Source organism: Lutjanus erythropterus, chromosome 1, assembly GCF_056507025.1.
Source record: "Lutjanus erythropterus isolate fLutEry1 chromosome 1, fLutEry1.hap2, whole genome shotgun sequence".
Taxonomy (NCBI): Eukaryota; Metazoa; Chordata; class Actinopteri; order Lutjaniformes; family Lutjanidae; genus Lutjanus; species Lutjanus erythropterus.
The window spans coordinates 11,513,679-11,538,688 of NC_139317.1; the positions used below are offsets into that span (position 1 = coordinate 11,513,679).

A 25,010-nucleotide genomic window follows, 5' to 3' on the forward strand; every position below is an offset into this window, starting at 1 on the left:
ATGTTTCCAAAGGGAAAGTCTATGCGCAATGATATTTTATGTTGTTCTACACCCTGGCAGCTACTGTTCCAACGAGAGTTTAAGCCTTCTGTTTATTTTCACATCAGGCTTGGCAGTTCATTTGCTCAGGAGAAGACAGATTCAGTTTCCCTAACTATGTTTGTATTTTTCAAAGAACTGTTTAATTTGGCAAGCAGAAGGTGTCTGCCCTAAATTGGTTCTAATCCAGTTATAGTTTGTGCTGTACATTGTGTTTAAAAGCATCTGCCAAGATTAGAGTGGGCGGTTCTCAGGAAGCACAACCTGCTTCCACTGCATAGGTTCAGACTTTAAATATTAAATGAAAACCTCAGCACAAATTAAACTGTTCCCCATGCATGAATAAAACAGAAGTAAAATATAATATAATATAAATGGGACAATGTTTATATTAAAATACAACATTACAATTCAAAGCACTGAATCTTGTTTTTCTAAGATAACAGTTAACATGGCGATTTTAACTACTGTCCGACAGCAATTGATGAATGTTGGGCATAATATTTTGCACACAAAAACAAAGTCATGTCCAGTTATTTTATTATGTATAATGTAAAATTAGAGTTTGTGGCACATGTCATCGGAGGATAACTGGCTAAGCCTATAGGTCTGGTGCCAGAGGCCCAGAACCCTTGTCCTTATGTCAGCCAAGGCCCCCACAGCCACACACTGGGGTGAAAATTGAAATGTAAATAACAAATCAGACTGTAGTTGTACTGGGAATCTTGCATGAAGTTAAAAAAACGTTTAATTGGAATAAATGATAGAACAATGCGAAATGAGTCACACATGGTTATTGTTGTCTCTGGTCAGCACATGTTCTGGAAAACAAACTCATTTTACAAAGAATAAACTAATAAAACAATACATGTGTGCAAAGCACTGACTGGATCAAGTGCAGACTACATACCACTTTGGTTAGAACTTAGATGAACTAATGACTTTTGTATAAAAAGATAAACAATAGATCATATGTAAACAAGCATGATTGGGTGATGAGGGATTGCACAATGATTAGAGACTTTAAGGTGCAATATGTAAGAATGGGCCCCCTGTTGACTTCATACTCCAAAGAAATAGAGGGCAGCATATCACCAGAGCGGCTATAATAATCACAGAAGCCAAAACATTTTTCATTAATAATAACTGCATGCCAAAATTCATCATGCTATCACTGTACAAGCTGGATGGGTTTACAGAGGAGTAGCTACTATTACTAATATCACACTATACTATCAAACTGCACATTTGCCTGCCAACATTTGGACGTCTTTCATCATCACACTGTAGTATACTGCAAACTATTTGGAAGATATTTGCTGATTCTTACAAGTACAGTTGAATGTATTGTAATTCATAAAAATCTAACAATCTTAAACTGTGCCACCTTAAGGGACATGTAAATAGCCTTAACATTAGTTACACACATGGATATGGATGGGGCCTTTAGTCCACAGCTGGTGTTCAATTTGTCCTTATTTGTGCACATTTTTTTTGAAAGCTTACGAATACGGATGAAACAGAAAAGTACCATCAGTAGTCGTGGGGGGCAAAGTAGCAGTGTAGCCAAGTGAGACATAACAACGGGAAGTGACAAAGAAATGTACAGTTTGCATTGTATTTAATGGCCACACAGACCCTCGCCTTCTACAATGCTGCCTCCCCTTTTGTCTCAAGAGGTACATAATTTCAATCTCCTCAATCATCATTATGTTGGTTGTTGTCAGAAACATTTGACTTCTTCTTATTCTTTGGGCTAATTTTTGCCTCTGATGTAAAGAATGCATCGTGGGCAGTGATGGTTAAATCGTTTGAAACGGATGCATCTGTTTTAATTTAGTCTATAACATTCAGTGGGCTCTATGCACAATACGTACAGACTCACACACACCACAGCATCACCAGTTATACCACACACACTACATTAAACATACAATGAACATCACAAACTGTCTGCAACAACTTCTGAAAACTGAACTATGGAAAGAAATGCCCAGCTACCGTCACCCAAAACCACCAAGATATATAGCTGGCCAGAGCCCCGTTCTTACTTTGCCAAACAGCTGGTGTCCAGGAATGAGATGTTTAGCTGGAAATACCAACTCAGACTTTTAAACTTCTTCAACGACCCCTACCGCTCTGTGATTTACAGTGAGAGGATGGCACGACTCCAGGAGCAGGGTCCAGAGGTGCACACAGTCCCTACACGCTGAGCGTCTTTCCTCTGCCAGGTCCAGGTAAATATGCCCCCTGTGTGGATGTTGACAGCTGGAGCCCCCTGTTCAATTACACAGTTTATGAGCACTGAGTCCATTCCGTCCCCGAAGACTTCTGGTTACAAACATGTCTTAAGTTTTATAAAATGCTCCTTCTGCTTTTATATCACTGGTCACAAGCCTTTATATGTCTGGAGAAGATCACTTTTCTCATTACTTAAAGTTTATCAGCCTCTATGCCTGTCTGAACTTGGATGCAAATTGAGTCAGCTTGCTTCAAACCCTTCAAAACCAGGAACACACAGATTTAGACAATTAAATTATTGTTTTTGGTCTTCAACCAAGGAAGAAATGCTGGCCTCTCTCCCAATTAGTGTGGCTGTATTCTCTCTCACAGCTTCAAGTACTTGTTTCTAACACCAGCTGTTTCCTCACAGATGTGACTGCGCCTATGAGCTATTAGCTGCTACATGATGAAGCATTAGAGAGGGACGTCTACATACTCATGAGGCAAAACAGATAGCAGATGGACTATTTTTGTCACAATGACAAAACACACTCTTTTTATCTGGTTTTTATAAAAATGCTTCATGGTTATTCAACAACAACAGACTCCCTGAACCACTCAGCAGCAATTTCTCAATTCTCAGTCTTGGGCAAGCTAGCACCTTTCAATTATTTGAAATGTTTATTTTAGTCGTCAACTAAATTTTTGAAAGCACGCCCATATTCTCCTGAATATATCAAGGTGGAATGAATATATAACAAAAATGCACGTAATTATGTATTCAAGAAGTGCACCGCCTGGAGCATGGTTTTGATTGTGTTATATCATTGTGATATCCTTGACTCTTCCCTCAAGTTTTTAATATGATCCAATACCTCTGTCATGGGAAATTGCTTTATGTCATAATAAGTCAAGGCAAATTCCCGGATTGAACAACACTGTGTCACTTGTTCCATGTGGTCGAAATATGCCACTGGTTTCAGACGGCTGGCACCAATCAGACCTCGCATGTGTTCCAAGTTTGATTACCAGTTCAATCAAACACAATCAGGAGGAAAGTTGGAACGCAATCAATCCCTAGCAGCAGTTAGGATTCAAGCCATTTGTCAGATATAAACAATGCAACAACAGACCAGGAAACAGAAGGAGTCAAAGAGCACAGAAGACACAAATTTACAAAATTGCAACAAATCCCTCAGTTTTTAGAGATCACAGAGAGAATTTTGATTCCTGAACCACCCAGAAGTAATTCTTACTCTATAAGAAATGAGAAAACAAAACATTAATATATACACATCTTTGGATATTTTTGAGCTTTCAAGTAACTGACACAACTTTTTGACCCTCAAGTGAAGGCAAACAAGATTCAAGAGCCTTTGTTTTCCTCTTTGGCAGTACACTGGAAGGGATGCAGACTTCTTAAGAAGGTTCAATAGCATTCCACTGCTTTTATGATAAGCCATAGCCTGTTAGTGCTAAGCCTGGGAGTGAAAACTTCAGGCTGTCCAAAAAGCTGTGTAAGCAATGGCAGGAGCTTCACTAATTGAAGAAAGAGCACCGGACTTAGCGGCGGACTAGGACCTAGTCTGTCTGTCCCTGACGTTTGTGAGATAGGAAGACCACACAACCGTATCCACACCACTTCTGTTTTTGATATACTATCAGCTCGACTGAGGATTTAAGCACCGTGCTCAGATGACCTTGGTTAAAAGAAAGAAAGAACAAGACAAAAATAGTTCAATAATCTTTGTGTGTGTGTACTGATTGAGGCGAGAAGGGGTGGATTTAAATGTGACTGTGACAGTATTTAATACAACGGAAACCGCTTACAGTGACCACCGTTACAGTGATCAACTACAGTATATATATGAAAAAGACTGAGACACAATCTGTCCTATACAAATGTCATTTAAATAATTGAATATATTTTATCTATAGCAATTGCATGTGCAAAAATGAGTACTGCAGTCCAAATACTGAGTTGGAGCAATAGACTATATACTAAATGGGCTGAAATTCTACTTAATATATGATCTATGATTGAAGCGAGTTGTTTCCCCCCACCCCCTCCTCCTCACACTCAGGGGAGCTCTGGCAGTTCAATCTGAATTTCGACACTGGGGTCACTTTTGTTTTTAAGCGTTGACAGCTAAGCCATTGTTAGACTAGAGAGTCTTGATTTGTTAAGATCAAAAGATCAACAGATCATTGGTGTTATGCCCTGACAACTGTCATTTACATTATCAAAAAGATAGAAGTGTATATGGTAGAGCTGCAACAATTAATTGAATAATCAATTATTAAATTAATAGCCAACATTTTGATAATTGATTAATTGGTTTGAGTAATTTTTTAAGAAAAAAAATAGTCAAAATTCTCTGATTCCAGCTCACTGAATGTGCAAATTTTGTGGTTTCTTTTTGCTTATCTATGACAATAAACTGAATAAAAACAAGACTAATTAACTAATTGAGAACTAAATTACAGATTAATCAATGATTAAAATAATCATGAGCTGCTGCCCTACTATATGATATCAAGTGTGATATAGCCATGTCGTCTCTGAAGTGTTTGTTTTTTCCCGGGAACTGAAAGCTCATTTCAATCAATTTTCAATTTAATGTTGAAACTGTGACACCCCCACTGTGTCACTGAATCAATTATCATTGGCAATTGTTCAAAAATACATATTTGTCTCTATGTTTTATGTCTTAACAACTAAGATTTTGTTTAATGCCTGTATCATCTGTGGAACATATACACCAGCCTTAGCACCTTTGTGCCACAGCAGAGCCATAAAACATAAAGAAAAAAGTCAAAAATGTGTCAAGTGCCAGTGTGGTACCCTTCAACTTGGCCCCAAATGGAAACCAAATGAACATAAAAGGCACTTCATATTCATTGGTGGGGACAGAGCTGACCAAAGGAATATTTAAATGTACAGCATCCGCCAAACTGACTCACTCAATCAGCTCAGTGAACGGCCCTCTGAGAATTATAAGTTTTGAATGTGTTTTTCTCTTGCTTACTGACGTTTATAAGAGCCAAATATATAGTCGCTGGCTATATAAATGAGTGAACTAGAGTAGGATAGCAGCTTTTAATTTTCTGTCTCTGCTAATGTAATATAATGGAAGAACATTTATATCACAAGCATATGGGGCAAAAGGCATGTCTTTCTCCTGTCGTATATGCATCTGATGAGAAGTTGTTTGCTATGTTTTCCAGTAATTTTTTTCCTTTATTTTAGGTCTATTGGATTGCAAAGGTCTGCTTAACTGTTACCACATGTTAAGCCTTTGTACTGCTGTCATTGACTTAATGTGAGTGTGTTGTTTTCCAGACTCTCTGTGTGTGGTGAATGTGTACGAGAGAAAGGAAAATAGACAGATACACAGTGACAAAGACAGAGAAATAGAGGAAGAATGCATGTGTGTGTCTGGTTACTCAGTTTGGGGCTTTTTTCCAAATAGGACACTAAACCCTAAATCACTGATACAATATTGCAGCTCTCCCTTCTTAACAACATTATCTATTACCATTATAAATTGAACTATCTTTATAATGAACAACAGGACTAGCAAGGTCATTCAAAAAGCAGGAAGAGAGGAGAGATATTTTAAAAATTAAAGCCTCTGGAAACTCAATCCCAAAATTGCCTTTTAATCATGTAATTTAGGGTCTATAATAGTAAACATCTAAAAAGTATTAGAAATTAGATTTAATCCAAAATCCAAATATTGTCATCTAAGTTTGTGTTCACTCCCCTGTATAGTTTGAATTGGGCATGCTTGTGCTTGGACATTTAAAAAAGTTGGCACATGGGTGCAACAAGAATTTTCTGCTCAGCAATGGGATGCTGGACCCGTCACACCGCTTCAGACTTCTCTGATGCAAACAGCAATTTTACCACGTAGAAATCAGTGTCAGTTTAAGTGTTGGCTACATTTAAAGCACTTTCGCACCTTTGCCTTCAGACAGCCCTATCAACAGGTACTTGAAGCCAACCGTCTATGCTCTCTTCACAGCCAAAGACTCCTTTGGCCTTTCATTTTACCTTGCAGGACAAAGGGGTTGCTAACAAACCGCTGCCTCGATCCACTGCAAGTCAGTTTTAACACGGTGTTCGAACACCAAAGTCACACATTAAAAAAAAAAACCAACAGATCGAGGCAGCGGTTGACCTGCTACTCATGTATTCTGTAAGGTAAAATTACTGCTTCTGTTCAAGGAGTTTGGTTGTTGTGAAGAGAGTATAGACAGCAGCTCTCCATGTCAAAAAAACAAAAAAGCAAAAAACACAACAATAATGTTCTAAATGTAGTTAACACTTAAACCAATATTGATTTCTTAGGTGGTCCTTTTTTAGGTGGCTAAAATACATTTTGCTGATTCCTCACCGTCTACAGCTGACCACACGCAGCAGTACATTTCTTAGCTTCTGTGTTGGGACTTCTGAGGGAGCTGTCAATCAAAATGTGATCTGCCATTCCTGCAGTCTTGAGTAATGTTCTACACAGCAAAATGTGCTGTTTTTGAACTAGGTTTGCTAATAGTTATGAACATTTATTTTCACTCAGATCTTTGTGGATGCTTAATGAGAAACTAAACTTTGATACCATATATGCAGTTAATTATTTAAAGCCACGTTTCTAGAGGCTTTAAACTTTGACAGCATTAAGTTCAGAAGCATCTCTCGCTGACACAGACATGAATCATGGTCTAGTGAGAGCTGGGAGGGATGTGGACATTTTTCCATCAGAGGACTCTGTAAATCTGCCCCAATGACCAGCAGGTGAAAAAATAGAGCAAATGAGAGGCTCTGGGAAAGGAAACGTAGCTGGAGACGAGACTGAGATTAAAAACCGGTGGAAAATGACTTGTGGAGCAGGGAAGACTGCAGCGATACATTTGTGCATTGAGTGAATAAACTGTGGAACTGTCTACTCATGGTTGAACTATGTATCACTGACACAAACAGGCACACACTCGTGACAACGAAATACACAAGGCTGATTGATTAGAACCTCAATCACTCTCACTCCCACTCGCTCTCATACTTTCTATATCTGTCAGCCTCTATCAGCTGCTGTCTTTGCCTTTATCCATTCCCTCATTGTCCTACTTGCCCCCTTCCCCTCTTCTTCTTCTTCTTCTTCTTCTTCACTTTGCTTCAGATAGAGGAAGTGGTTTGTGGGCAGACTGCGGCTGGCTGGAACACTGTGCTGTGCACTGGGGAAGCCGAAATTTGAGCCCCTGTGCATTAAATGTTCCACTAGAGCAACAATTTCTGTGAGGGGAAATCATGCGGTGGGCCAGTGTTAACGGATCCGAAGGGGTGGGGGGGCTCAGTCAGGGTAAGAAGGAGAGAAAGAGAGTGAGCTGGGGGTAGTAATGAGGAGAACTGCTCATGACTCTAAATAAGAACTTCTGGTGGTTGAGCTGGTTTTGGTGCACGCCATATGCAGTAGATCTGGATTAAAATCTGACCACATACCTTTGTTGCACATCATCGTCTTCTTTCCTCTCCATCATTCTTATCTCTCTCTCTCTCTCCCTCTGCTGTCAGCCGGCCACCAAAGCAGAAGAAACAGCAGAAATTAGCTCCAGAGCAAATTATATGTACAGTACTGTATGTGTGGGTGATTCAGGACACAGAAACACAGCGCCCTCTGTGGACGGGTTTCAGTCCAAGACATATGTAGTTGTGTCAAATCTTAATCCATTGCAATGTTTTAAATGGCTGTTGAGGGATTGTTGTGGAAGTTCTGTGCTGTGGATTTATTTACTAGTTAATAACAGACTTAAAGGTTTGTAGTCAGGGCTTACCTCTGCCCAAATAGGCAGTTCTAATAACAGCTGAGGAGGATTCACTGACTGATTTAAAAAACATACATCAGGCCATGTAAATGTACATATCTCATTATTGATATTTTATCTTTTTAAATTATGGCTATAATTGAAGTTACATGTTATTTGGCTAATTGTCTTACTTTTTTCCAACAGTATAAACCCGAAGATAGAGTGTCTTATTTGAGAATAAAATATATACATATTCAATATATATATTCAGGATTTCAAATACATAAATACAAGCTTATAAAATATTCTGTAGCTTCTTCCCAACAAAATACACATTATAAAATACTCAAAAATAATTAAATAAATATTTTAAATAGATTTAATTAAAATATTGGATCAACCAAAACATTTGTCACTGAATATTAGTACAGTTACGTTTTGGAAATACTGGATGGGATGTTTCAACCCTGTGTGTCAGCTTAATCCCAAGCAAGAAATAGCTTTTACATTGCAGTTTTCAAGTTGCCTATGCAAGCAGCCTCTAGTCTGCAAGATTAGTCATGCGATTGACTGTTTGTATAATGTGGTTTTCTGAATGGTGAGTCAGCTGATGGGCCAAAGCACAGTGGTCCCCAGGTACACTTTCTGATTTTTCTAGCGGTTTGCACAGCCTTGCCAGTGTTCTATTAGAGGTAGTCAGCTTGTGGTTGGTTATATCAGATTCATCTGTTTTGTCTTTCGTAACAGTCATCTGCTGAGCAGATTGATTAAATAATGACTTACAGAGTAATGCTGTCTCTCACTTTACTTTGAGTGGAATTAATCATGAGGGATTCCACTGAGCACTGATGTGCATCGATGGGATTAATAAAACAATGAAGAGAATCCATGTACAAACATGTACAAAATGTGACGCCTGCTGGCAGAGATTCAGGCTTGTAAAAATCTAACCACACATCTTAATGCTGCCAATTGTGATCTGAAGTGCTGCAATTACAGAGTTTATCAGCTGTGGATAGCTCACCAGCTGGTCTACTACAACCAGCATACTAGTGGGTCACAATTAGTGTGGTCACAATTTTAATTTTCACTGAAGAAATTTATTAAAAGTACGATGACGTGATATTTTGTTGGGGTCTGTACCAAACAAACATGTTTTCTTACATCTGGAGAGCAAAATTTGTAGGTTGCATTTGTAGGCTGCATCTCTGCAGCACTACAATACTTAATTATAATGCTGTTTTGTCAGACATTTTTACTTCATCAAAAAATTGCTATATATGTAGATATTGCACTTGGCCATACTACAGTTCAATTAAATACGCAGTCCTTCTGTGGAATATTCATATAAGACAGATGTTTAGCAAAGTGGCTCTTATTAAAATCCTTTCATCATCTACAATCCAATAAATCATCATGTAAACAAAGTTATAGTAACAAATTATACACAGGTGCTACCAATGAAACAAATTAAGGTCCAGTCAGAGCCTTCCAAGTGATGTCAGGTCAGTTTCCAGTTTAACCTGAGGGCTAACTTAATTAGTATCAGTGATAACACCTGTGTTTAATCTACTATTTCATGTCAAAATATTTGCTGTGAAAAAGGTCTATTATATACAATTCTTCCAGATTTTTTGGAAAATCAATTTTCTTAAACAAAAACTAAGTTTTTCTGTAACCTGATATATTTTAATTCCTGGCATGTTTTATATAGATTATAACAAGCTAAAGAGTGATTGATGTGACATTTGTAGATGCACTGTTCGAGTACAATAAAGCAATATCACAAGAGCAGGAGGGCTGTTTTACTGAATACCAGCATGGCTGTGATTTGGCTGTAGGCACAAGGCTGCAGGCCGAGCACCAAAAATAATCACAGCTGTGCTGATCGTTCACTACACCAGCACAACCTCAAGTGTAACATTGTTTTCATACAACAGTTTTACATGTGCCATGTATTAATAACTGACAACTGATTATGATTTCTTAGTTCATTTACTAGGGCTGAATGATTTTGAAAAATATCTAACTGCAATTATTTTTACTGATATTGCATTTGCAATAATAGACAGAATTATACATTTTACATCATTTATTGTCATTTTCATTGAAAAACATTGAGGTTCTGAGTTTTGTGTCAGTCTGGACCAAACAGTGTATAATTGCAATGATTTGTTGATTAACTGATTTATCAAGTATTAAATTACTTGGCAACTAGTATGATATTCGTTTAATAAGTTTAATTTTTTCTTTTCCCACCTTGGGCTTTGGGACACACTAATCAACATTTTTTGATTGCTAAGCAACACAAACATTTTCCTGCAAACTAACGTTGCTGTGTACTTTGTTAACACAGCAAAGCTCTCCTTTAGTTGTACGGAGGGATCCATAAAAGTGCCTTCAGACTGCATTTGGCTCAGTCTTTTTGAGACACAGACCAAAAAACTGGACCGAGATCACTCAAAATGGCAGGACTCAGTCTGCCTCTAAGCAGACTCTGATGCTGTTTGTTTACATTCCAAAAGCAAAGGTAAAACCCACAGGATTTTATGATAGGAGATATATGATTTCAAAAGCTGAACTGCAAATAAATCTCTCTCACTCTCACTATCACTCTTACAATTATTCTAAATCATTTATGCAATTCATTTCATAACAATGGTAACACATATGACATAAACACTAGTGTTTTCCCTGATTAACAAGTTAAAAGCTATTAAAATTCATGTGCTTGTATTCTGCTCCGTGTACTTTGTCAGATTGAAAGTGTGTTACAGAAATCCCACAGTAATAAGCCCTGAATCATGTACAAGACACCTCCCATCTCCTCTTATCTCTATGGTCTCTGATAGTCATTGTAATATTAATGTAGACTAATGGTTATTAGAACACCTGTAAAGTGGAGTGACACGTGTAGTTAGAAGTCCCAGTGCTGTTCTACTCTACATCAGTGTTTCCCAAACTTTTTCTTAGGGACCCACTTTCAAAGAATGACAAACCAACATTTGTTTTAGTTCCTCTCATCAGGAAAATAATCTAGAACATTTTAGAGAACAGAATTATAAGGATAAAATTAAGATACTACAATATTTCCTCCATTTTCTTTTTAATCATTTGGTGACCCAAATAAAATCTGTGACCCACTTGTGGGTCCTGACCCAGTGTTTGGTAATGACTGCTCTAGGTCATATCAACACTCATGGAATGCCTCTTGTCCAATCAAATTACTTTGTTGAAACTAACTGTTGTATAACACTGTTTTTGGCATATCATGCTAACGAGGGTGAGGTTGAGCTAACATTAAAAAAGCATCTTAGCTTGTGAGACTTAGCTTGTTAGCTAACTAGTAATCTTAATAAGCGAATAAGCGAAGTTAAATAAGACATGTGCAAGTTGTTTGGTAACACTTACCCCTGTTATTTCCAGATTGTTTGAAATCTCCTCTATTAAGCTGTAACAAAAAAACGACAAGGATAATGGCTGGTATAATAATTTTCAGCTTAAAACCATTTCCCAAGGAGTTACACTTTTGTAATCACCAAGGACGTGTCACCAGTCACATCCCGTCGCCATCTTTGTTTGAGGTCGCAAAGAGGAGAGCCGAGCACCGGCTGTGCCAACATTAAGATTGGTCAAAGCAGTACCCGTAGCCATGACCACAGCAACAGCAATGCCCACGACTGAAAGGCTAGCCATGTACTGACAGTCATAACAACTAATTAAACATCATAACAGTAGCTGCAATGATTGATAACGTACTTGTGGCGGAGTTATCATTTCTGATCTTTTAGGTACGCTACTTTCGACTGCTATCTAGCTAGCTAGCTAGCTAATATAATCACAACATTACAACGAAGCTACCCTTGATAGCAAAAATGAACACTGCCGCATTACTATCTCAATGATTGCAGTGCTTTGAATTGACCAACAAAGTGTCACAAAACCCACCTGGTACATGGAAACCTACGAATTAAGTTGTTCTTCAGTGATAAACCTGCGACAATCACAAACACAACCAGGTAACTAAAACACCAGGCGCGCTCGCGCCCCCTGCTGGTAACGGATTATTTCTGTTCCAACTGTCAGGAAGAGCTTCTAGAAATGTCTTCAAAGCAGCGGTAAGTATTCCCACAGAGAGTTGCTAAATTAATGTCCGTAAAAACGTGGTTACCAACTAGCGGTGAACATTAAACTTTTTTTTTTTTTATCTTATGTATGATTTTATGTATGATTGTTTTATTTGTTAATTGTGTAGATTAGAAACTTACAGCTCAACAGAAAAAGTAATACCTTTGAAAATTCACATGTGCAGACCACTGAAGAAATTAAGCTTACAAGCTGTGTTAAAAATTAGGCATTCAAAAGTCTTGAAAAAAATAAGGAAATGGACCATTTTGACATTAAATAGTGGAGCAAACACAGGTGTAACATATTAAACTAATAAAAGGAATCAAGGGGCTGCTAAAGCGAAGGCTCTGCTACACTGAATGAAATGAGACCTTAATTAGTATCATTGTTAACACCTGTGTTTACTATTTGATGTTAATATGCCTCCTGTGAACAAGGTCTATTTGAAATACATTGGCAGTATCTGAGCCCAACACTTGGAGGTAATAATATAATTTTACCACAAGATGGCAGCAAAGGGTTAGATATGGTCGATCCCCCCCAGGTTACACAGCTGTCAGAGGGTCAGAATTGGAAACAACAAGGAAATTAAATTCATAATACAAAACAGACTCGCCATTATTCATTGCAAAAGAAAGGAATCATAGATTCAAAGCATACAGCTGAGCCAGGCAGTAGCCACTGTTGTTTTATGATTCAATTTATCAATATGAATGTTGTCGACACACGTACAATTATTTTCCCTATAAAATTTTTTTTGAAAAGTTCTGTCCTCCCTCCTTCATTTTCTTTTCATTTTCTTTTCATTCATGTAGATGTCTGGTGGAACATATGAGACATGGTGGCTCCTCCTAGCCTGCAGGTATTTACCACCTCCACCCAGTGGATGATGTCTGTTTCCCCCAACACCTTTTAATGATGTGAATTGGAAAGACTACGTACTTCCAACATCCTGAAGAATTTAACGTCAGTGGGTCACTATGGCACAATGTGTAAGTTTCACACTAGATCATGCAAGTTATAGAAATGACTTGTTATATTCTCCTCATTTAATGGTCTGAAATATCAAACCAAATGCTTAAAATAAGTGACTCTACGATTGTCAATACATTTATTGGAACACATTAATCCCTAATAGTATGTGTTTCTTATAATAAAAAACAATCTGCTATATTACTATTTAAAGTGTGGAGAGCAATAATAGATGTTCTGTTGTAGCTCCACTTTAGCAACAGACCAGATATTTTCTCATATAGATTTTAAACGTCCTCTCCCCCCATTCGTTACATGCACACAGACACAGGAAATACTATTGTTAGAGACAGGAAATACTCAGAGCGGGGCCCCAGATGACTCTCCTAAAGACTGAGATTTAAGAGCAAAGTGACCACTAAATGACAATATGGGAGAGTGTGATAGAACCACAGTAAGACAGAAAAAATATTATGACCTACCAGCGATGTCACTCAGTTTGGACTCCTTCAGTCTTTTTCTGTCTCAGTGACCTTTACTCCAGCATATGCAGACACTTACAGTACACACTCTCTCTCTCTCTCTCTCTCTCACACACACACACACACACACACACACACACACACACACACACACACACACACACACACACACACACACACACAAGTGCGTACATGTAGATGCACAAAACAAAGCCAGTATTGTGGGTCGCAGCCACAAGAGAAGAGTCTCACACAGCTATGGGAGGTTAAGCCATGGTAACTGAGTTGGAATCTTGGCCTGTCTCTAACATCCGTCTATTTACACAATTAGTATGACAAAGATGTGTTACTTTGTGACTGTGGATGCCTTTGTGCTACTATACTCGTGTCCTTAGAATGAAAAGAAAACATAAGAATTGTACTCCAAACCATCCAGATTCTAATTCCTTGGAGACAATGATCTGGATTTCAGACTTAAAAGAGCCTTTAAATATAAGAATAGAAGGTAAAGAGTTAGGACTGAGCAGTTTGCAGCATTAGCATCAGTGTATGAGTATCATGACATTAATAAGAATATTTTGTGATAATGATATATATCACAATGTGCCAAATGTAGACAAAATTAAGTCAGACTGATTATCATTATCATCTAGTGGTGACTTGCTGATTGCAAACACCTCACCTGTCCCTCTACTTCCAAGCATGTAGGAGAATCTGAGGTGGCTGTGAAACTTGCATAAAACGCAGAGGTCTGTGTCTAGAGCCTTTGTTTGGTGTGTCTGTTCTAGGCTATTGTAGAAATATGGCCTCCATGGAAGAGTACTTGAACTCTCTGTAGTTATGAAAAAGACTCATTCTAAGGTAATACAAGCGCAACAATTCTTATTTTCAAATGATTATACACAAACAACAAAAACATACTTATGATATTCCATTCCTGCCATATTCTGCCAATAAATCCTCAATAAGAATTAAGTTGGAAGTTCAAGAGTTAGGATGTAAGAGCACAATTACAGTTTGCAGGAATAGCATCCATCCAGTGTATCCATATCATGACATCAATAAGAATATTTTGTGATAGTGATATGTATCACAGTATGACAAATGTATGTAAAATAAACATGGTCTCTCTTAAATAAGTCTTAAAAAGTCTAAGGTCCAGTCATCTGAACTTTATGTCTTAAATACAATTTTAACAGGTCTTTAAATAATGATTGGATTAATGATGACACATTCTTTCATAAAGTTTAATTTTTCAGTCTTGGTTTTAAAGTGAGAGTTTACCCCAAAATCAAAAATATATCTTTCCCCTGGCTTTGTACTACTATTTATTCATCTAGATTTTTTTGGTGTCAGTTGCAGAGATGTTGGCTGTAGAGATTTCAGCCAGTTTCATGTTGGAACTACTTTGTCTCTAATAGAAAAAAAGTAGTTCTGGTGGATTCATCTGCAGAAAAAAAAGTTCAGAAAAAAATGAAACTGCTCACAAGGTCAGAGTAACCAGGTCAAAGACACTGTTTTTGAATTTTTTCAAATGTATTTTTCGGTGCTTTAAGGACCACAAGCTGAGTACCATCTACTTCCATTATATTGGAGAGAAGGTCTTACAATAACACTATATGATAATATCATCATTCCACTGCCCAGTAAACAATGATACTGAACTTTTGCTCAGCCTTTGTTTAGGCTTAGGTTAAAGGGTACATGCAGAGCTAAACAGAGTCAGAGTGTCCTCATAAGTACAGCTTTACAACTTTTACCCATGTGTCCATGTGCATGTGTCTGTATATTGTTTTCTCAGATAGAAACAGCTAGATTCAGTGTGGTTTGGACTTCACTTCGTACAAAAGTCCAAAATGTTCTTGTCTCTTCCCATCAATGCTTGTGTCACTCACACACACAGACACCCACACGCACATTTATACACACCGGATGACGTGCAGCTAGCTCCATGCCTGACTAGCAGACTGCGACACAGCGTCCAACTCCCTCCCTCCCTCTCCTTTCTCTGTTTCTGCAGTCCTCTCCTCTCCTCTCCTGTCCCAGGCAGCACTGCTCCCGCCTCCTCCTGCAGCCCTGCCTGACTGCCCATCAATAAGCTGTATTAGCCCATCACTAATCATATTGCGAGCGACAGAGAGTGAGAGAGTAGGACAGCCAGACTTTGTGGCATCATCAGTGCGTGTGTGTGTTTGCATGTGTGCAGCTGGGGAGGCAGGAGGAGGGAGGGGTGTATCCTAGCGAGGAGCTTTTCCCTGTTGTAGTAACCAACCGCACGCCGGCTGCCAGCCATTACTTCACTGCAGCAGCAGCAATCAGCCCCTTCGTACTTAGTGAGCCAGACACACTAACCTGTCTGTCCCCTCCTCCTTTCTTTCTCCCTGCATATTCAGCAGAGCTGCCCTCCTCTCCTCCTCATCACTCTGCCACTCCTGCGGCGTTGCTCTCTGCTTGAAGGGGACACTGGCCTGCTCCTCACCCACTGATTCTGCATGACTGTCACAAAGGTAAGACTGCTCGGGATGGGGAGCAACTTTCAGCATGTCACCAGGCGTTAGATTGGACTGTGAGGGGTATGTAAGGTGTTATTCTCATGTTTGTGTGTGTGATTGTCTGTGGAGGAGTGAAGATGAGTTTTTGAGTAGTTGCCGGATAGTGCAAGGTTATTAGGATGCTGCTGCTGCTGCTGCCTGAGGATGTGTCTTAATGTGTGTTTGTATGTTCCCATTAACAATGCAGCATGATTATGATGAGACCAACATCCAATTCTGTGATTACATTCTCTTATCTGCAATGCATGCAGGCAACAAATCATTCTGGGTATGGAAGTTATTCTTTTTTTGTCTGTGTTGGAGTGATATAAACTTTATTTAGATGAGACTCAGAGAAGAAAAGAAATATCAGGCCTGGCAATTGAAGACTAAACTGTTTCTTTTTGGTGCTGTCATTTTGTACAAGACTCCCTGTCAATGTGCAGGATTGTTGAGAGACGTAGTGTTGGTGATTATGTTTCCCAGGTTTTTGTTGGTTTTTACGGTGTTTTGTTAATTTCTATCAGGAAGAGTATGGGAACTGGTAAGCAGATCCATATGGAGTTGATGTTTTGTTAGCTAGCAGCTTCAGGGAATCAAGAATCTGAATCAGAATCAGAAATACTGTATTGATCTCTGGGGGAAAATGAGGTTATGTTACAGCTGCTCCCATTCAAGAATACGAATATATAAGCATAGAGGAATTGTAAGAAAAACAGAAATAAAATGTATGTAAAATATGTAAAGATATGTGCATGATAATACTTATTACAACAATGTATAGAAAAAATAGAAAATAAGAAAGTATATCTCTTAAAGCCCCACTGTGGCTTTGATAAATAGTGATTTGTAGTAGTAATTAACAGAAAGATTACAACTGCAATATTAAAATTCTGGCTCACAACAGATTTCTAAGCACTTCACATAGAAACGTAACTTGAGCATTTCAGATTTTACCAGTGTTAGTGCGCTTCAGTAATATTGTGACTTCTCTTGAAAGGTATAATATGCAACAATTTTCTTTAAAAACAATGTATAGACTTGCTTATGGCAGACTAGGAATGTGTGGTGGTGTCTGTATCTGCGGAGACCCTGCCTTCTGCATTTATTCCCTTACTTTCCTCAGTATTTTGCTGTGCTCAGGATGCTTTGCCAACCCAAAACGTCGGTATTTGATGGCCCTGTAGCTTTCTGGTGCATTTACAAACAGCTCAGACAAATCCCACTGATTCTACCTTTAATCTACTGTGGATTGGATTGTACCTCATTTGTACATCGCTTTGGACAAGTGTTTGCCAGATGAATAAATGTAAACGTAACAGTTCAAGCCGTCACAGCATGGGGACTTGGCCCCCATCAGGGGCTGTGAAGCAGGTTCCTACAAGGCAAACCACTAAATTTTAGGGTAAAGGGTTGAGTTTTGGTCAATAAGGTTCAGTTAGTTCAATATGGTTAAGATTATGGTAAATCTTGTGGGATTGAAGTATAAATCAATGCAGTGGCCTTTCAAGTGACAGTAACAAATGTGTGTGTGTGTGTGTGTGTGAGGAGTCTTAAAGTAGGTGTGTCAGCTAGCTTGGGTGACTGTTTATGTACACCCATGTGTGTACTGGTGGTCTCAGTCTGTGCTTAACGCCGCAGCAGCCGGTTCAATCCTCTTAATCAATTAACAGAGGGAGAGACTGAGAGAAAGAGAGGAACAGAGAAACAGCAGGAGACACACAGAGAGAGGAAATTAGCACACCTACTCCCACGTAGAGAATTAACCTGGACCAAAATAGATGACCTACTGTAGACACAGGACAATGGCCTATTTACTCACACTTATGTTCCACACCAAAGTTGTGTTAATACAGAATGGCGTATTTTTTTTTTTTTATTTCCTGCCTGCAGTCTCTTAACACAAAACCACACAAATTCACAGACGATTGCTCTCAAAGTACAATTTTTCTGCCTGTGTGTGAGAGAGATTGTGTAGGAGGTGTGTGTGTGTGTCCTGCTGCGTAGGTGGATGTTCTCCACTATGAGAGCTGGAAGAGGAAAAAGGTCAGGTGCTCATGTGTTGGCACAAAGCCAGAGCCTAAATCTGACTGTAGACAAGGCCAACAGCATTGAAGAGAATTTTAATGAATATACACATGATTTGGGTTTTTTTTTTTGTCTTTGCTTGCATTTTGATTCCTACCTGCACTTATGGAAATGATATGAGGAGGAAGGAAAGAAGAAAAAAAGGAAAGGCTAAAACATGCTTTGACATCTCTGTAAAAAAGGTATGAAAGCACATTACCCAGTGGTATCTGAAAGATGACGGCTGTGTGGGAGAAGCAGAGAGGCAGAGAGAGTCTAGGGAGCCGTTTTCATGGCTGTGCCTGCCAACAGCAGAGAAGTCACCTTGGGAGGGATACAGGACAAGAGCTTCTGTGCTGACGGGGCTAAACAGCCCTCTACCCCTCAGCACACAGACATAGACTGACAATATTCTGGAGAGATGGGCCCTGCAATGCCTACTTAGTGTCACACCAAGATTTGGTTTGCCCTGACCTCAGTACATATTTACAAAGATTTTAAATGGGGACATAGACATTTAAACATGTAACATAACCATGACATTAATGCCATCTCTTAAAATTAGCTGTAATGTAGATTTTGGGTTTATGTTGTATCGGTTATGACCACCAGCAATTCAACTAAACAGCACAAAATTGCACAAATAAGTGCAATTATCGGAGGAGCGGTGCCACTTGGATTATCTGCTTATACTCATTAGCACATCTGCATATCTGATTCATCAAAAACTCAATTAGAAACTCAATAGGAGAGTTGTCAGATAATCTCTAAGTGCCTGTGCCCTCATTTAGTAAATTATAAGCTGATTTTCTGCTGTGAAACATTTTGCATCAACAACCCATTAAGTGGGACAAAAGGAAAAATAAAATGTTGTTGCATCACCAGACAAATCATGAAAGTAAGAATAATTTAGTGTACTGAATGTTGTTTGGGCTGCTGTGTGCCTCATTCTTTAGATTTCTTTTCAACACATACTACTAAATTTGGAATTTCTAGGGTCTAAGCACACATATGATTGCTTATATGAAGATTTTATACTAAAATAATCCCAGTATACAACCAAATCAGATAATTTAGTTAAAACAGTTAAAATCTACAAAAAATAAGTAAGACTTTTTTATCGTAATGATCAAGAAAAGTTGTCGGTGGTTCTAGAGTTGTGAGATGTGGTTATTGAGTCTGTTGCGTTCCTGATTTTGGGTGTTGTTCTTGTAAGTAACTTAACCAGTTTCTATCATTTTCACAGTGGCACGTGTCTCTAAATCAAATATTGACACACTTCCAAACCTTTCTGACGTCTGTATTTTTCTGGGGAATAAGGATTCTTTACCCTCCATCATGAGAAATCTGTATTTACATTTATCAAGATACTGCAGCTAATTAACATATGTTGATTATTAGGGCTGTGTATTGGCAAAAATCTGGCAGTGTGATGCCAATCATGTTACAGGGGTTATAATTGAATATATTGCAGTACTGTAAGCAAAGTGATATATTGCTATTTTTTAAATCTGATTTTAGGAAAACTGCCATGGTATAAAGAACAAATCTAGTGGCTGGGGTTTTAAACACAACACAAAATGTCACAAAGTGTCTTTACTCCTCTGTGACAGTAAACTAATATCTTTGGACTGTGGGCAAAACAAGACATTTGAGGAATTTTGGTGCACTGATATGCAAACATTTCTTGCTAGAATAATTATTCCCCAGGGGCCAATGGTGCCACAAGATTTAGCATGTCATTGTTTTTATTGTTTCAAAACTTTAAGATATAGCCCATGTAACACATCATATTGACTCAGTATACTTTCCGGCTTGGGAGTTTATCAGGAACTCAGCAGTCAGAAAAACTGTGACCATCATAGCAAGAGATGGAGAGATCTGACACGGTAAACAGATCTCAAAGAAATGCTGATACATCTCAGCTCTCAGCACAGTCTGACCTGATTGAGTCAGAGCCATCAAAACTAAAATCAAAGCCAACACTAGTTGGCTAATGGCTAATGGACAGGTTGGGGCCGCTTGTGAGAGACGGATATCCGAACAGTCGCAAAAAAACTCCCACACACTGTCCAACTTGCAATTTAACAGTTATTTATGACGTTTTTGGTACTAGACCTTCGCCAGGCAAAACCGGCCACTTGTCCCTCTCCTACGCACCTGTCTCATCAAATTCTGATTCTGATTCACTAGATGTGCAAAGTGTTCTTTTGTTCTTGGAAGACAGATATCCATCATTGTCCGATAGCACAGTCATCGTGGCACTGTGAGTTCCCAGCGTTGTGTCATCTGGCTGTTTTATCCTGACCAGGCCAGACCTGCAGGTTTAGCCCCTCTCTACATCAACAGTAGGTTCACATGTCCCATTAAAATGCCTGCAGCAGTTTTTATTTTGTTTTGTTTGACCTTGTACACCTTTCAATATTGAAGAAAATTAAAGCAGTACATTCAACACATTAGCATATTTAATTGTATTTATTGTATATTTTAAGTATAAACTGCAGAGCACCCTTCGGTGAGTGATTAAGAATTGTCCAATGTTATTTGTTTACTTTAATTGATATAATACAATATAATATAATAAAAAAAAAACTATAATATTTAAAACCAATAAGTGTCTGTACATATATGCATGTTTTGTTATTGAGGACTGGGTGGCTGCTTCTGTTGACCAGAGACAAATATAGATGATAAATGTCAAATGCATGTATTTGATTCTCACTGTGATAGACAGATCAACAAACACAGAGAGAAAAACTACCGTTCACTCTTCTGTCAAAATGCTGACATTGAAAATAGGTCACTGCATGTTTAAATCCATGGCCTTTGCTAACAAACATAGCCTTACTGGACTGAGTCCTCTATGAGACTGGACCATAAGCTCTTTAGCTTTTTAACACCAACAGCTTTCTGGCAATTTTTTGTTTGTTTGGGCCTGGAACTTTATCCCATATATTGCTACCAAATATTATAATACCGCACACTGAGCATCATAATATGATTTGTAAAATACCTGCAGGTAATACATTCCCTAAATTGCAGGATGATATTATTATACTGTAGCTATATGAGCAGAATCAACCCTGTGTGTGTAACTATGCCAAATGCTTCCACAGTGCTGGGACAAGGACTTTTAACACTGCTGAGGAGTTGCTAAGGAGATGGATGATGCACTACCTAGAGGAGTTTTCTTCAACCAAAATATAAAGCACCGCAAAGTACAAAGGCCTCATGTTTTTACAAATATCCAAAAACAGTCCAACTAATGTTTTTGCATGTTTTACATGTTTACCCCTAAACATTATATATTGTTTACACTTGGCTAAATGCCCCAAATAAGGCTAAATATCCAGTCATTCGTCAATAAATTATTTGTGTTTGTGGGGGCCTCTGTTTGTTGCTGTTTTGAAATGTGAATTAGTCTTTGTATCGTTGTCAGTGAACCTCTTGGATGCAAGTGCCAATGCTTTGCAGAGTGCCTTTAAATGAGAGCAGAGCACGAGCATATGGGATGCAGAGAAAAAGTACTAATGTGGGACATGGACCACCAGTGTATTATTGTTTTTCCCCAAAACTCCAGAACCAAGCATACAAATAGAAGTAAAAAGAAGTAAGACAGACATGTGGGGAGGGGGCTTGGGTAAAGTTAGCATAAACATTGTTGACACTGGTCCAAACAAGGCTGAACCAGTCAAAAAAAAATAAAGGCAAACATCCAAAGAGTGGTTGAATAACCCCAAACAGGCTATAGCTCCTGGTTGTACCAGACTACCTGTAGTAGGTTCCAGTTTGTTGATCTCACATAATTATTTTTACAAATAGAAATGTGTTTAGCTTGCTCTAATATGAGTTTCTTTATGTGTATAAATTTCCAAATCATGATGCCCTGCTGAAATTTTAACTAACTTTTAACTAAATCATGCACACTGAGTTCATTATGTGCTAATGTTTTGCAGAGATCATAGGTTACACAGTTTATTTTTATGCAGTAAAAGCAATAGGTTATGAAGTTATCCTCTCCTTGTGATCACTTTGTTTGAGGACTTGAGTGTACAAAGTGAACAACGCAAATATAAATTGCAGACCACCTGCTACAACATCTAACCAAAGCCAACCACTTCAATATGCAAGCCCATGCATCCAGTCTGTTTTGGGGTTTTGGTTTGTTTGTTTTTTTGTGCACCAGGCCTGAAAAAAATTCTAGTGGAAATACTGATAGGAAATGAGCATCTGCACTTTTTAATTTCCATTGAAAATAGTCTTGCAGATACAATACTTGAAGCCTCAGTGGTTAAGTTATTATAGGGAATCGTAGTGTTTTATTTTTGTCAGAGTCACCTAATCATTGTTGCTGTCAAAAATGCTGTTGAGCTTTGCTGTTGTTTATCTGTAGAATATTCATACTCCGCTGGTGTTATGTGAAAATAAGTAGAATATTGTGATGAATATGAAAGAATACTGTTTTTCTTCAGTGAGAAGCTTAGTGCTGTGCACATCATGTTGCTCTTAGTGGTGAAGCAAAAAACTGCCAACATAGCTAGCACATCAGGGCACGGCATGAGATTGCTATTACTATATCCGGACACTCTGTTCTCATTTGCTGTGTGATTGCATGTATGTCTGTGTGTGTATGAGCGTGTGGATGTGGGTGGGAGGGCACAAATGTGAGTTGGCAGACACATTACAGTATGTGTAGGTGGGAGGAGAACTTCTATCACTACTACTAAATCGGTACAGAGTGTTAGAGATCTTGTGATATCAGCAAAAGAACAAACCTGTTCATCTGCTGTCTTTTGACCTGAAACTCTCCCCTGGCTCATGTGAACGTGTGTGTCTACATCCTCAAGACCGTTCGACTTCATCTCAAAGAAGCTAAATGAAGCCCTGCAGCCCGCAGCTGCCCTCTTACATAAGATACAAGTAAGAAGAGCAAGCCCATACGGTAAAACTACTCAGTTCGTTTAATAAAAGACCACTTCAGTGTCCTTCAACAGTGCAGGGGGGCATCAGAGGCTAGTTCTAGCATTGATTGTTGCCCTGAGTTACCTTCCTGTCAGTTTCAGTTTTGCTCTAAGTCCACAGGGCTCAAGGGAGAGGCATAATGGCCTCAGTGGGATTTCTCTGTGCAAGACACTGACCTCTCCAGAAGCCTGAGGTCACCCAGACGTCCGTCTGCCAACCGACCTCCAGCCAGAGACGTTGGAAAATAAAAGCACAGAAGGACTGAAGTCTGTTTCATATTCAAAGCAATTTCTGAGCATTTTGTAAACTGTTCAACTGTTCCAATAAAACATAACAGCGAGCTGCTGGAGCAGGAAGAGCCGCTCAGACTGTTCTTTTGAATACTCCTTTGATTAGAAAGCTGTGATTTGCACGGCAACCCCTAAAATGGTCCAGTTGATTTTGGTTGGATACCACAGAAAGAGCAGTGTGCCAGGGCTGTGAAGGGGGGTGGGGAGAAGGACAGAGGGACGCTGAGGGGGGAGAGGAGTGACTAAGATGAGGAGGGGGAGGACTGGCCTTTGGAGTACCCCTTTTTGTTCCTTTAGTCACCAGCAGAAATGCTCCCCAGCTGACACTAAAGGGAGTTTGTGTGGTGATAAATGATTGTCTGTTCCCAGAAGGCGGACACCACACACACACACATACACACACACACACACACTCATACTTATGCATGTTTTGCTATACTTCAGAGGACACTTTATGACTTTATTCATTTTCAGGCTCATAATTCTAACCTTAACCATCTGCACTGCACCCCTGACCTCGCCCTGATCCTATTTTAACTTTAACCCTCAAATTAAAAGCCGAGTCCTCCAATAGGATTTTGAAAATGCATTTGCCCAACCAGGACACACCGCTGAATGAGTGCATAAAAAGCTCATGCTCAAATATTCTCTTGCAGTTTGAACCCTGGCCTGCTCAAGACCTGCTGAGGTCAAAACTGGTTGTTTCATGAGGAAACCACCTAACTAAAAACTCCTCATCAGGGCTGAACAATAAGAACTGCCCAGTTGCTCGGGGCAAGACATCACCTTGGACTTTGAAAAACTGGGATGGACATTTTTCACTATTTTCTAACATTTCATAGATGTGACAACCCGAGACATTTAACACGCTTTACTTTAGTCTATTGTTATTTAATAACTGCCAGTGAAACAATTTGTGCAGGGACAAGTAAAAATTGATTTTGGACAAGTGGGTCAGAAATCTACTTGGGGCAAGTGAAAAAAACAGTGTTGAAACCTAGAAATACTCCTCTGTGCATGAATTACGGATGGGCCAGTGGATTCTGCACGATCGATACGTTGATACTCACAGGCCACTCATTTGGTATAATACAATATAAAAATAGAAAACGTTGGTGCCTGCATCAATTCCAAACATTTTCAGTACTTTTTGTACTGCTTGTGCTATAAACAGTCCTGTTATACTATTTAGCTGGTTTGTGTCACCTGACTATGGAAACCTATGGAAAAATTATATTGATCATTATTTTATTATTCTTTTTTGACTGAGTCACACGTCCACATTAAACTTATGAGAGATGGCCCTTCTCTCTTAAAACGTCCATGGAGATCACAGAAAGGAAAGTGGTGGAGTGGTGTAGTGCTGCTTTTCACCTGTAGATCAAATTACGGCAAGACTCAGAGGAAAGGAAGAGCTCAAAGTAAGAGCTCGTCTTTGTCTAGACTGCCTTTCCTGGACATTAATAAACTCAATTTAATACCAATATGAGACTGACAGTTCTCTCATGCTTCTT

At 38.8% G+C, this 25,010-nt stretch overlaps 1 protein-coding gene across 1 annotated transcript in view; it reads left to right on the forward strand.

The window, feature by feature from the left end:
• The first annotated feature begins 15,869 nt into the window (after positions 1-15,869).
• The window catches only part of coro2ba (coronin, actin binding protein, 2Ba), a 62,594-nt gene continuing 53,453 nt past the window's right edge, over positions 15,870-25,010 (forward strand). The window contains exon 1 of the mRNA XM_084742418.1: positions 15,870-16,153. Coding sequence (XP_084598544.1) covers positions 16,139-16,153 — 15 coding nt within the window. The 5' untranslated portion in view covers positions 15,870-16,138. The remainder of the gene's footprint in view (positions 16,154-25,010) is intronic.